Raw genomic sequence first — 12,271 nt, forward strand, 5'->3', positions numbered from 1 at the left:
CACTGAGATTGATATTTGACGGCAACAGCGGTAGGGATATCAATATGGTTCTAATTTTTAGGGTATTTTGATCATCTAATTAGGTCATGAGCTTTGTGCTCTCTCCACCGCACACTGTACCATTAAACAAGGTAAAACTTTTGCCTCCAGAGCCCTCTCGCTGCAGGCGAACAACTTTGCCAGGAACTCTCAGGATGCGCTCACGATAGCCACACGCGCCTTGCTCGCCAGGCCTGTGGCCACTCGGAAGACTTTCTCAGTCAGGTAGCCTGTCGTTGGAGGAGCAAGCTACTGCGACTCCATGCCGAATTTGCTCGCATCGTGGTAGAGGTCTACTATGCAACTAGCTGACCAAGCTTGAGTAGGGCACTGTGTCACAGTTAGTAAAATCTCTTGTTGAACAAGTTGAGAAAGTGCAGACTCACCGAATCGCCGCAGAAAGAACCATTGCGATTGGTAAGCTCAGTGAGACCTCTCCACGGGCTGTTGTTGATCATCTCCTTCATGCCCTTCAGACGCTGAGTGACTTGTTGGAAGGATTCGACACGTCCCTCTTTCGTGGTGCGACGCTTCAGGTCGAAGTACAGCAGAGCGCGAAGGAAGAACCCAGTAGGCCACAACCATTCAGGCCCTTGGTGGTAGTTGCGTCCATGTGCGGTCTGGTAATTGTCACTGTCATCCGAGTTGATGTAGTCGGGATGGTACTCCATGTCCGCTGGATCAAGGGTTGCCATTCCAGTAGGGCCACGAAGGTTCTTGTCGGCAATCTCGAGCGCGCCCAGAGCGTGAGCGGGATCGAAAAGTTCAGGCGCGACAACCATCGCGATGGGGAAGTTGGGCCGAAGCTGGTATTGTCTGTACTCTTTCGTTCCACGGTGGACGTCCTTGTAGATGCCCTTGCGATTGACGATCTTGGGATTGATGTCGTAGTTCTCCCATTCAGACGGGTCGAAAGGAATATAGTAAGCGTGCTCAAAGTTCTTCTGAATGAGTGCCGCCCATTCTCCGTGGCTGATCAGCGTGCCGTCTGCCTTCTTCACGCCATCGAACTTGAACTTGCCGGCCTTGTGCAGCCCATCGACCCAGCGAAGTGCACTGTACAGCAGACCGGTTATCTCCACTGGTGCACCGTCACGAGAAGAACCAGGATGGCCTTTGTTGCCAGCCTTGGTAGATTCGCCCATCTTGTCCATCCAGGTACCACAATTCCACTCGTTACCGCCGTAGATGATACCATTCGACCAGTCTGGTTCAATGTCGATGTTGAAGCCTTCCGACTTCATCTGACTGTCCAGGTCAGAGCCGGCGTTGTACTCCCGGAAATGCATGCCTGAAGCATGACGTTGGAGAATTTCTTGGATGATTTCCTCGAATGTGCTGTTCTTGGAGTACGCCCGTGGATCGTTCCAAGGGAAGAAAGTGTCATCGTAAGGCAAGAAACGACGACGAACACTTTCTTGGAGGAGACTGTCACCTTCGGGTGCCATTGCAATGTAGTCCTGGATGTTTTGGAGGAAGAACCAGACCGAGTCTCGACTGTTGTACCGCGGGAGTGTGCCAGAGTTGTGCAAATTGGGAATCATGCCATGCTTGACCAAGCTGCCGAAAGAGTACAAGTGCTCTTTCGCCTCTGCATAACGACTAGTACAGGTGAGCAGACCACGCATCGCAATCATGGTGTCTCGTCCCCAGACACGAGCCCAGTCTTGAGCAAAGTGAGGAAGACCAGCGGCCATCGCCGGGTCGAGCTTGTCAGGCCACAGCTTCGCGTTGTCCATGTAGCCCTGGACTTGGCAAGATACCATGGCCAGAGACTTGAGGAAGCGCTGACCGTGCTGGATGTTGGGATGCATCTGTTCAATCGCGCGCTCGTGTGCTGCTTTCTTCGCAGTGCGAATGACCAGCGCAAAGCACCGTGGGAGGAGAAAGCTTGGGACATTGCGGATAGCATCGAAGCGTGACTTGAGCCAATCAGCGACAGGAGTAACGCCCTTGTAAATGCCATCTTTGCGTTGCGCAAGCTTTTCCAATCGGTTGACAATGTAGTCCAGCGCCCATTGACCTTCACGAAGGTGGTTGCAGATAGGATGACCGAGGTCGTTGTTGGCAATCACATCCCGAAGAACCGAGTACCAGCCTTGCAGACCGCAGTACACCAGACTGCCGTGACCGGGGATTGCGTACACGCCGTCAGCGCCCTTGGACATAGTACGCTCCTCGGAGTCGCAGCGGTACAGGATGGCGTTGATGTCGTTGAGATTGACATTTGCAAAGGCTTGTCGAGCACCAGATGTCAGGTACTTGTCGAGTCCTTCGCTATGCTCTGCTCCAGGTATCCATGTCTCAAAGACCGCAATTGAGCCCGGTGGGAAGTCGCTGGGAACAGCGATGACAGTATCGTCGCCGCGAGATTCGACGTTGACACCTCTGAGGTCTTTGGTCTTGCTGGGCACACCACGCAGAACCTTGTCACCGAGCGCCGCTTGTTTTGCCTCCTGGCTTTGGTCGACTTCAAGCTTCCATGCACCAAGCAGTCTCGCCTTCGTCCCAGTAAGAGTCTGCGGGCCAAAGCCAGCGTTGCCGTTGCCATAGCCAGGGAAGGCTGTGTGTGCAATCAAGTAGTAACCTTTGCGAGACTTGGGGTGAATGCGATGGACTGTGATGTATTCGCCGTCGTGGTGAATGAACGTCTCATCGTATCCATCCTTACCCATGATGACATGCAGTTGATTCATGAGACGCTTGATGCCACCAGTACCTTCGCTTGGGCCGATCTTCATGTTCTGGCCTTCCTGCAGGTTGCTGTAAGGTGAGGTGTACTGTCGCTTCTCATGCACGAGCTCGATCAAGGCCGGGTACAACTCGTCCATGCCAAAGACAGATCCAGATGCTGAGGCGCACATGGCCACGAGAGCAGAATTGGGCAGAGTGTCGCGGCCGTCTCGGCGCTGCACTGGCGTCTCATTGTCATGGGTGCAATCCATGAGCAAGGCGTGGATCTTGGACGGGATGATCTTGTGAATGATCGTCTTGCCTTGCGGCGTGCTACCATTCGTCGCACTACCATCTGAAGACGATGGACGATCTGCACTAGAAATGTCATCAACCTCGAAGGATCCAATAGGTCGACCACAGTTGATGTGCACCAGGCGAGACATTTCGGCAGTAGACCAGACTTGCATGGCTTCTCGGATGAGAAAGCTGATGCCGAGTTTCTTGCAGTAGAGAAAGTCCATTCGTTCATCGCCACTGAACAGCTCCGCGGCAACGACCAGGTTTGGTTGGACCTGTCGACCAGCATCCAGCATGGCAGATGCGACATGAAGAGGAGTCGAATGGCAGTTGTCGATACGGAAGCCGTGAAAGTGCTTGGCCATGAGTTGAGTGTATTCTGTCATGAACTTCCACAGAAAAGGACTGTCGCTTGGGCCAGCTCCCCAGCGCAGCTTGACACAGTCACCCCAGACGATCAGCTCTCTGCGAAGGTAGACCTTCGACTTGGGACCGGCATTGTCGCGCATGACATCTGCAGCCCATACCCACCCATTGTTGGCCAGAGCGAGCGAATCTGGATCGTGCTGCTTCGTAGTCTCGTTCCATGGCAGACGAGTGAAGTAGGACTCGATGAGTGGGTGCTCAATCGTGATGTCGCCAATTTGTGGTCCATTTGAATCAAGTCTCATATACTTGGTCCGGTTGAAGATCTGCTCCAGCTGTGCCGCCTTGTCGTTATCGTGCTCCTTGTACCAATCGACATTGAGGCCGTGCAAAAGGCTGATGATGGCTGCGTATGCAGTGCGCTCATCGACTGCGCTGTTCTGGTGCTGATCGAACTTGCCATAAAGAGCCTGAAGAAAAGCAGCACCTTTTCCAGGAGCGACATTGCGGCGGAATCGCTCTCCCATTCGGTCAATGCCGGGGCAAGCGTGCTTGCGAAGCCATTCAACCTTGTCTCCAAGCGACCACGATCGAGCATCCTCAGGCACATTGACACTGGTGTCGACCTGGCCTTCCATCCACGCAGAAGTGATCGCCTGGGCATTCTTCTCCGCGTCACATACGTAAAATTCCCACAGTTTGAGCGAACCAAAAACGTGAGTCTTGATACCCTCCATCACCTTGACCAGATCAGCCTCGCCGGTCAAATGCGTGGGCAAGCCAAGAGATGCCAATTTTGAAGAGTAGTCCAACAGAGCGCTGTCCAGCTCGTAGGCAGCCCGAAGATGCGGTGCTGTACTGATATTATAGCCCGCTTCGGGATGCTCTTCCAGCCATTTGCTGTTGTTGGCGGTGTGGTTCCACACGACGTCCGTCAGACTAAGAAGGCCGTAATCATGTTCCATCTTCTCCACCATTTCCGCGATGTCTGCCTCGCCTCGAGGGAAGATAGCCTTGTCGAAGGTGTGCTGATCGTAGATGGAATATGGCGAATTGCTCTCTCCACGCTCCATGAGAGGCGTGAAATGCACCATATTGTAGCCTCTTTCGCTAATACCGCGCAGATGTCGGTGGAAATCATGAGGGTACTTGCCCATGAATTTGGACAGCACCGAAATGATGGAGATGGCATCGAGCGGCAGAGGTGCCTTGTCGACTTCGAGGTGTGGTGAGACATCGATGAAGTGCGTTTCTGTTCGCGTTGGTTTGGGAGTATCAACTTTGCCGGTTGAGAAAGGTGGCAGAGGTGTGAAGGAGCAGTAGAATTCGAATGCGCCGGCTGTATGAACGGGGACATCGATCTGAATCGACTCGGTAAAGCTTGGATTCAGCCTTTCGTCCTTCTATTAGCATTGAACACTGAAAGCAGGTCTTCAGCAATGCTCACTTGTATTCATGGAACTTGTTCCGATCAAAGGATTGTCCCTTGGCAGGAATGTTGACCCAAAGGCTTCCTTCTCTGCATATTGAGCTCGTTCCTTCGATCTGGAAGCGAATGCTGTAGGCCGGCTTCGTGGGTGGCGCGAGGTATATGTATGGCTGCGAGCCAGGCAGATCTGGAGATCCATCGTCTTTGAGAGGGAGCAGGTACACGGTGTGGTTGCTGATCTGCTGGGGTGACATGCTGGGCAAAAGATTTTTGGGCTGTCCCAATCAGAACGACGTGCCCAGACGATGGGTGCTGTCCTGGTCAATGTTGTATGTCGTTGTTGGGAGATCAATGGGCAGTGTGTATGGGTGGAGAGTGCTATAGATGAGACAGACGCGCAAATGAGCGACAATGGGCGAAGATGCTGGGTTCAATGCTCCGCGGCGGCGCGTGGAGTGGTACACGAGTAGATGGCGGGGGTGAGATGTCGAGGGAGAGGAGAGGAGGGCGACGGGCGGAGAGGAAGTGGAGGCGGGAGGAGACAGCAAGACCGACGTGTTGACCGACTTCCTGGCTGCGTCGCAGCGGAGAGGGAAGCGGCGGCAGCGACATTGTGGGCAGCTGCATCAATGCTCTGTCGTGCCTGCACTGTGCGCTCGTCTGCGTGCGTGCAGCGTGCGTTGAGGCTCTGGGTCCCGCCGGAAGTATCCATCGCCGATCTTGCCCTGCTTTGCCATCCACGCACGCTCTTTCGGCCTCGCGTGAGCACATGATGATGGCTGCTCCAGTGCGGCAACACGAGGCGGTGTGTGTTCTGCGTCGCTGGCCGTGGCTTGCCGCGCTCGTTGCACGCCCCAATGCCAATTGCAGTCTGCCATCCGGAAACTCAACCACTTCGTTAGTTCAGCCAAGTCTCGCATGGCCCAAGCTCCTCCCACCGTCGCGCCTGTCATCATCGCGTGTTCCTCCACAAACGCGATAAGATAGTGAGCGGACCTGAGCCCGGCCCCCGGGTGCAGAAATTCACCACCGATGCAACCATCCGTTGCTAAAAATGCCACGACCCTCGCCCTTTCTCTATGCCACGCCCAGAGCGGAGGTGGACTCGCTCGCGATATTGCACCTCAAACGCGACAGCCTGATTCCCATCACACTCGCTGAAACCTCCGATGAAGGGTATGCCGAAGGGGCAGTCGCCAACACCCGCTTCGGCAGCTTCCCGCACAAGACATTGATCGGGCTCGACTGGGGCAGTCAGGTGCGGGCGAGCAAGGTCGACACAGGGAGCCGAGGACGGAAGGGCAAGAACAAGAAGTCAGAGGACACCGCCTCAGCACCAGCAGAAAATGGCCCTGCGGAAGAGAAAGGCAGCAAGAAGCGAAAATCAGATGGGCAAGACACAGGACTCGCATCACCTACGAAGAAGCGGAGACAGGAAGCAAACGGTGATGCTCCAGCAGTGAAACCGGTCGAGGCGGGCTCGGGCTTCATACACGTCTTGCCCCCGACTCCTGAGTCCTGGACATCTTCGCTGGATCATCGAACACAGGTCGTGTACACGCCGGACTATAGCTACATCCTGCAACGACTACGAGTGCGACCTGGCAGCACCATCATCGAAGCCGGTGCAGGGAGTGGTAGCTTTACTCATGCCGCATCGAGAGCGATCTTCAATGGCTACCCTTCAGAAAGTAAGCGACAAAAATTAGGCAAGGTGTACAGCTACGAATATCATGAGCCGCGAGTCGAGACACTTCGTCGAGAGATCACAGAACACGGTCTTGATGGTATTGTCCACCTCACACATCGTGACGTCTGCAACGATGGCTTTCTTCTCGACGACGGCAGCTCGCCCAAGACCGATGCCATTTTCCTTGATCTTCCAGCGCCCTGGACTGCCTTACAAAATTTGACGCGCGACGGGCCTAATTCTCCGCTTAATCCTGAAAATCCAATTCACCTCTGCACTTTCTCGCCTTGTATCGAACAAGTCATAGCAACGTGCGCCGCATTACGGAAGTTGGGCTGGGCCGATATCAGCATGGTGGAAATCCAGAATCGGCGAATAGACGTGCGCCGAGAGCGCGTGGGCTTGAAAGAGGAAGGCCTAAGAGGCGTCAATGCGACAGCTGCCAATGTCAATGAGGCATTAGAGCGTTTACGGTACGTCAACGCTACAACTCTGAAGTCTTCGCCATACTGACAGAAATCTAGACAGGATATCATTCCACAAGACAGGAAGCGAGAGCAAGGCGGCGTGCTGACCAAAGCAGAAAGACTGGAGCAGATCAAGCGAGAAGCAGAGGAGCGAAAGCTTTACAAGGAAGGCAGACTTGTGCATCGAACCGAACCCGACGTCAGGACACATACAAGTTACCTTGTGTTCGCTGTGCTGCCACGCGCGTGGTCCGAAGAAGACGAGAGGAAGGCAGAGGAAGAGTTCCCTCTTGGAGACGTGATGAAAGGAAGCCCCGCGAAGGAGAAGGTGACGCCGACCAAGGTTAACGGGGCAGCGAAGTAGAATGGAGTTGCTGCAGTTGATCTTCCCGGGAATAAAAAGAGCTTGGCCTGATTGCATGAAGGTGCTCTCGGCCCAGACGAGCGCATTGGCTCTCTTGATTTTACGTCGCACAGAACGAGCTGTGACCGGAACAAGAACTCATCCAGCTCATTGGAGTCGGCCCACCATCTTGGTCCTGCAGACCACCAACAAAGACCTCGAGGACTGCCGGACTTGCTGAGCAACCCTCATTCCAAGCTTCTCATCCTCACTGGCTCAGCGCGTCGCACAGCTAGCGGACGACCCTCAAATGCCGAACAGCAAGCATGTCGTACAGATCCATATCTCAATCTGAAATGGGAAAGCCAGAACCTATTGCACTTAGCGTGGGCTTGGCGCCTCTCTAGCAGCTTCTCCCATCCAACTTCAATCCTATACCCATCAACACCATCGGCCATCCTCACCATCCCTCCAAATCAATCCTCCCCCTCCAACCCCTCATAAACATCCCTCCGATCCAGCACCTTCGCCCTCGCACTCCCCGGCCACCCGTCCGGTAACTCCGTCCCCCAAACCTCCTCACTCCCCTCCCCCCTCAGTGCAACCTTCAAAACCTCCTCCCCCAACCAAATCCCCATCCCCTCCAATTTCTCCCTACAATCCCTCAACTTCTTAATTCTTCCATGATTGTTCCTCGTTTTAGCTTCGAAATCTACTCGTCTGATGTTTTTCAAATCTCTATGGCTGGAGGATGGAAGGCGTTGAAGCCAATTGTAGAGACTTGCGATTCGGACATCGGTGTAGAATGTTGTGTGGTTGTAGAAAGGTTTGGAGGCTTCGAGACGGAGTTGGTGGTTCGTGCGGAGGAGGCCGATGTTGCGGGGTCGAGTGGGGAGGGAGAGATGGACGATGTTGGAGGTGAAGAGGTGTTCGTAAATGAGGTCTCGGATTTCGCGGGGGAGGGTGAGGAAGGTTGGGGTTTTTGTTCTTGAAGAGGACATTGTGGTTTGATTTTTGCTTTGGGTTCCTTTTATTTAGAATTGGCTGTTTTTGAAGAAGCAAGTTGAGAAATCGCTGCTCTTCGATGACAGGAACGAATGCTTATACACAGGCCGCAGCCATCTCCCAGACAGGAGAATACAGTACCACAAACATCACACCATCACCACAGTCCATGCAGATGTACTGTGCGCCCTCAACTCCGACCCAATACTTTGTCCAAATCCTACACATGGCCAGCGAGAAACAGGCAACCAGACATGGTCCGCAACGGTTTCATTGCATTACTTTGACTCAATTCCATGCACTCCGCCCTGATCATGACACATAAGTTCCTCGCGTGACGACGGCTGTAAAGGCTCAGTCTGCGAACCTGCAGAGCACATAGCTATAAGATGCATCACATGACACCCGCGGAGCTGGTCCGGCTGACGAAAAGGGTAGCTCCGAGCATCGGTCTGGAGGAGGTTTGACATAAGAGTTTCATGGAATTTGCTTGGTATTTGGTAAGAAATACCATGGTTGTTTAATGGGGTAAGCGGGAGGAGCTGCGTTTGCTTTCGCTGTTGGTGGTGAGGACGGTCAGCGGATTGCGGCTCTAGGAATGTCCGATTTCGGTGTTGGACTTTGCCGTTTCCTTGCGATACTTGTACATGGCTTGGAAAGTTGGCTCACTGTATGCTGGGATTTCTGGAGACGGATTGGTCGGACTTGTCACGCGATGTTGTTTTCTGTAAACAAGCATTCGTCATGATGAGATGAGATGGTGCAGCATCTTTCTCGGCGACTCCAGTTCCCCACAGTACTAGCCCCATATTATGTACAAGCTTTGAGGAGCACCAACGGATTCATGTACTGTGCTCGCAAGTCATGTTGATACAGCCAAGTCTTTGGGCACTGCTGATCTTGACGACACACGTATTGCACTTCAAAGCCGCGATACAATCACAGCAGCTTCCATACCCTCGTCTCCTGCGAGAAGGATGTCTATGTTCGATGCCATCTGCCTCATCGCCAGCCTGAATGTCGCGGCAGTCACTGCCTCCGTACCGTTCAAGATGGGATTGTGGTTCGAGCACGGTCGCAAGTCTGTGTATGTCTCACTCGTGCTCACGGAAGCCGGGATGATCTGCCTGTATGCCGGCTTGGTCGAGCCGGATATTTTCACCGCTCTGTCGCAGCGTGATGATATCAACCCTCGCTCTCAAATGTGATGAGCTTGAAGCATCTGCGAGCCTGGCTGAGAGCGGCCCTACAGCAACGGATCAACTGATGAGCCCGGAGGTTCCGCACTTTCCACGGCTAGGACCTTTCTTCTCTTCTGTGCTGGGCCATCCAATGCAGCGTCGTGCAATTGTGCTTCCTAAGCTTGCATTGGCATGAAGCTGTCCATGTGGTCCGGAGTGAATTCCGCATCTTGATCTGTGGCATCATGCGTGCCATTGGCGATATCGTCCACCCAGCCGTGTTTGATTCGCAGGCTCCAAAACGTCGTAATCAGACGATTGACGACGTCGACACCGATTTGATTGCGCTTCAAGACATGGACGAAGGCGTGAGGCGACCAATTCCGCTCGATCGTATCACCTAGTGGGGCAATCGCCAAAGCCAACATGCACAATTCCGCGAGATCTGGCTGTTCTTGCACCCAAAAGTTCTGCCACCATTGGATCGGAGTCATTTGATTGCTAGCCATCCACACCATGTCGTTGGCGAAAGGCCCCTGCTTTACCCGTAGCAGAGACAGCATACCAAGCAATGAAGAAGCCTTAATTGTGTTGCCATTGCAGTACTTGAGCAAGAAGGCCTGCAAAGAACGCGACTGTGTTTCCTCATTGCTGTCCAGAATCGCAGGCCGGCGATGACGCTCCTGCGGATCTGCAATGAAGGCAATGAACATCAGTGGCGCATCCAGGAGCGCATGGGTCAATTGGTGCCTGGATGGAATTTTGAAAGCCGGACGAAGTGTGCGAAGAAAGGCACGAAACGCCGGATGCTCAATCACTGATGGGTCGAGACCTGAGGCGTGGATCCATTGGGCACAAGCAGTAGTGGCCAGTTCCTGCTCAGTATTCGACATGGACCCTATGCCGCGGGTGCGGGCGCGCTGTTGCTGCTGGAGCTCAGCAGCAGACGGGAGTGTAGGGTCCAGACGATGCGGCTGGTACGTCCGCCATAGCGGTTCGGGCAGTTCCATGCATCGCTGGAGATGTTCAATCACCCGCGCCTTTTCGTTGGACGTCCATTCGAGGTGGCAGTGCTTGCAGGTGACGCGCGGATGGCGCTTGCCCGAGTCCTCGTCCAAGGCCCGGTCGACTTCCTGCCAACATTCGTCGCGGCCTCGCGGCATCGTGCGGTATCACGTGCGACGCGTCGCTGCAGTGAAGAAAGCGGTATAGCAGCTGTGGAGGGCGGCGTGGACGACGTGGATGTGGCTCCGAATGCAAAACACAGTGGGTGGTGGAGCTGAAGAAAGTGGATGACGGAGCGCGGTGGATTGCAGTGCACGTGTCATTTCTTGGCACCAAACATCACTTCCCAACCTCTCCTCCGGCAAGTGAAGAGTCGACAATGAAGATATTCACGATAGTTTGAGGCGAGATGTTCGATTGGCACAGAGCACCTATCCCTGGAAATGGCTATGATCATGGTATTGAGAAAGGCGGCCACCTTAGAGGACTTTGGAGGGCACACGCTACCCTGCCCATGGTCTCTGCTTTGGATATCTTTGCGAATGGTAACAAAGAACCGAGATACAGCCAAACAAAGTATGCGAATGCCTTTTACGATGACAGCTATCCGCAGCCTGCGTTGGGCGACAAAGGTGGATCATGGCTTGGAGATTGTCCGCTTCGGAGTCCCACTGCACCCTTCAATGAATCGCGTACAGGATGACGATTTCCGCGCAGCCAGACCGGGAACTGTTTTGGTCACGCTCCAGAATCTGAATTCGAGAATGCACTCGCGCCCTCTACAAAGTTGATGAGATACGATTAAAAGTGCTGGACATCGCATCAGGTTGTCTGCAGGACGCCAGTTCGAGCGCCTCGGCCTTTTCAGCGGCACCTCCCGGCTGACTTTCTGCCCCCATACCACGTGCGAACCTCGTATTCATAGTCCGTGCGCTCGTATTGCCGATCACTACGCTACTTCACTTCAAGTCTGGAGATGCATCAGATTCCTCTTCTCCCTCAGGCGAATCCTGGCCATCTGTGCCTGACAAGGCCGACTTTGGAGCACTAAGTTGCGAGCTGAGCGAGGCAGCCCCGCCCGTACGATTATGCTTCTCCTCGCCATAGCTTTTTACGGCCGCTCTAGTGCAGTCGCGGCTGAAAGAGTCTTCTTCTCACGTCTCGGATCTACCTTGGATAGGACAATTCGTTCCGTCTGATTTGTGATTCACAAGTCGGCGTGCCCACTTGAGCGCTATTGCCAAGTGGCGAATACTCCATCGCGCGCTGATGCAATGCATCGGGGAATGGCCGGGGCACCATGGTCGCAGGACCACTGCCTTGGCTTTATTCGGGGGCCTGTCAGCATTGTATGCCATAATGGGAAATGCAGTCTCACTTGAAACACAGCCAAGCACAACAACCAGGATAAGCAGGAGAACGAGAGATCGCATACGGGTAACGCACACCTCAGGATCGCATATGGCAGTTTCATTGCCCTGTAGAGCTCTGTTTGACGTGCGTAAATCCAACTTCCATATGCAGAACGATCGGCATCTAGTTCATGCCAGCCCGCCCCTAGCCCGCCGGCCCACGCAAATCACGGAGCTTATCTTATACCTCGCTTGGAAAAGACTACTGATGATCAAGGTGGCGTCCTATGTGGGTGCATTTCACAAATCACCTCGGCGACTCTAAAGGAAAGAACCATATGTATGTCACTCCCATGCTCGACCACGCTCTACTTATCATCTGAGCACACCTGGTCAAACGATCATCCCAGAACATCTTTTA

General features: G+C 53.9%; 4 protein-coding genes across 4 annotated transcripts; 1 reads left to right on the forward strand and 3 right to left on the reverse strand.

Moving 5' to 3' along the window:
- Nucleotides 1-288: 288 nt before the first annotated feature.
- On the reverse strand, nucleotides 289-5,061 carry CKM354_001275200 (bifunctional 4-alpha-glucanotransferase/amylo-alpha-1,6-glucosidase; the record flags this gene model as incomplete). The annotated part of the gene is made up of 3 exons (XM_044808277.1): nucleotides 289-369; nucleotides 426-4,770; nucleotides 4,826-5,061. The coding sequence occupies 3 exons, from the start codon at nucleotides 5,059-5,061 to the stop codon at nucleotides 289-291; spliced, it is 4,662 nt and encodes a 1,553-aa protein (XP_044664212.1).
- Nucleotides 5,062-5,861: 800 nt separating this feature from the next.
- On the forward strand, nucleotides 5,862-7,328 carry CKM354_001275300 (tRNA 1-methyladenosine methyltransferase subunit GCD14; the record flags this gene model as incomplete). The annotated part of the gene is made up of 2 exons (XM_044808278.1): nucleotides 5,862-6,970; nucleotides 7,022-7,328. 2 exons carry the CDS (start codon nucleotides 5,862-5,864, stop codon nucleotides 7,326-7,328), a joined length of 1,416 nt encoding a protein of 471 aa, XP_044664213.1.
- A 455-nt stretch (nucleotides 7,329-7,783) lies between these two features.
- On the reverse strand, nucleotides 7,784-8,308 carry CKM354_001275400 (uncharacterized protein; the record flags this gene model as incomplete). Its single annotated transcript, XM_044808279.1, has 1 exon — nucleotides 7,784-8,308. The coding sequence occupies one exon, from the start codon at nucleotides 8,306-8,308 to the stop codon at nucleotides 7,784-7,786; it is 525 nt and encodes a 174-aa protein (XP_044664214.1).
- A 1,361-nt stretch (nucleotides 8,309-9,669) lies between these two features.
- CKM354_001275500 (uncharacterized protein) lies at nucleotides 9,670-10,656 on the reverse strand (the record flags this gene model as incomplete). Its single annotated transcript, XM_044808280.1, has 1 exon — nucleotides 9,670-10,656. One exon carries the CDS (start codon nucleotides 10,654-10,656, stop codon nucleotides 9,670-9,672), a length of 987 nt encoding a protein of 328 aa, XP_044664215.1.
- Between the last annotated feature and the right edge of the window lie 1,615 nt (nucleotides 10,657-12,271).

The sequence above is a fragment of the Cercospora kikuchii genome (genome assembly GCF_019650295.1).
Source record: "Cercospora kikuchii DNA, contig_00009, whole genome shotgun sequence".
In the NCBI taxonomy this organism is placed as follows: domain Eukaryota; kingdom Fungi; phylum Ascomycota; class Dothideomycetes; order Mycosphaerellales; family Mycosphaerellaceae; genus Cercospora; species Cercospora kikuchii.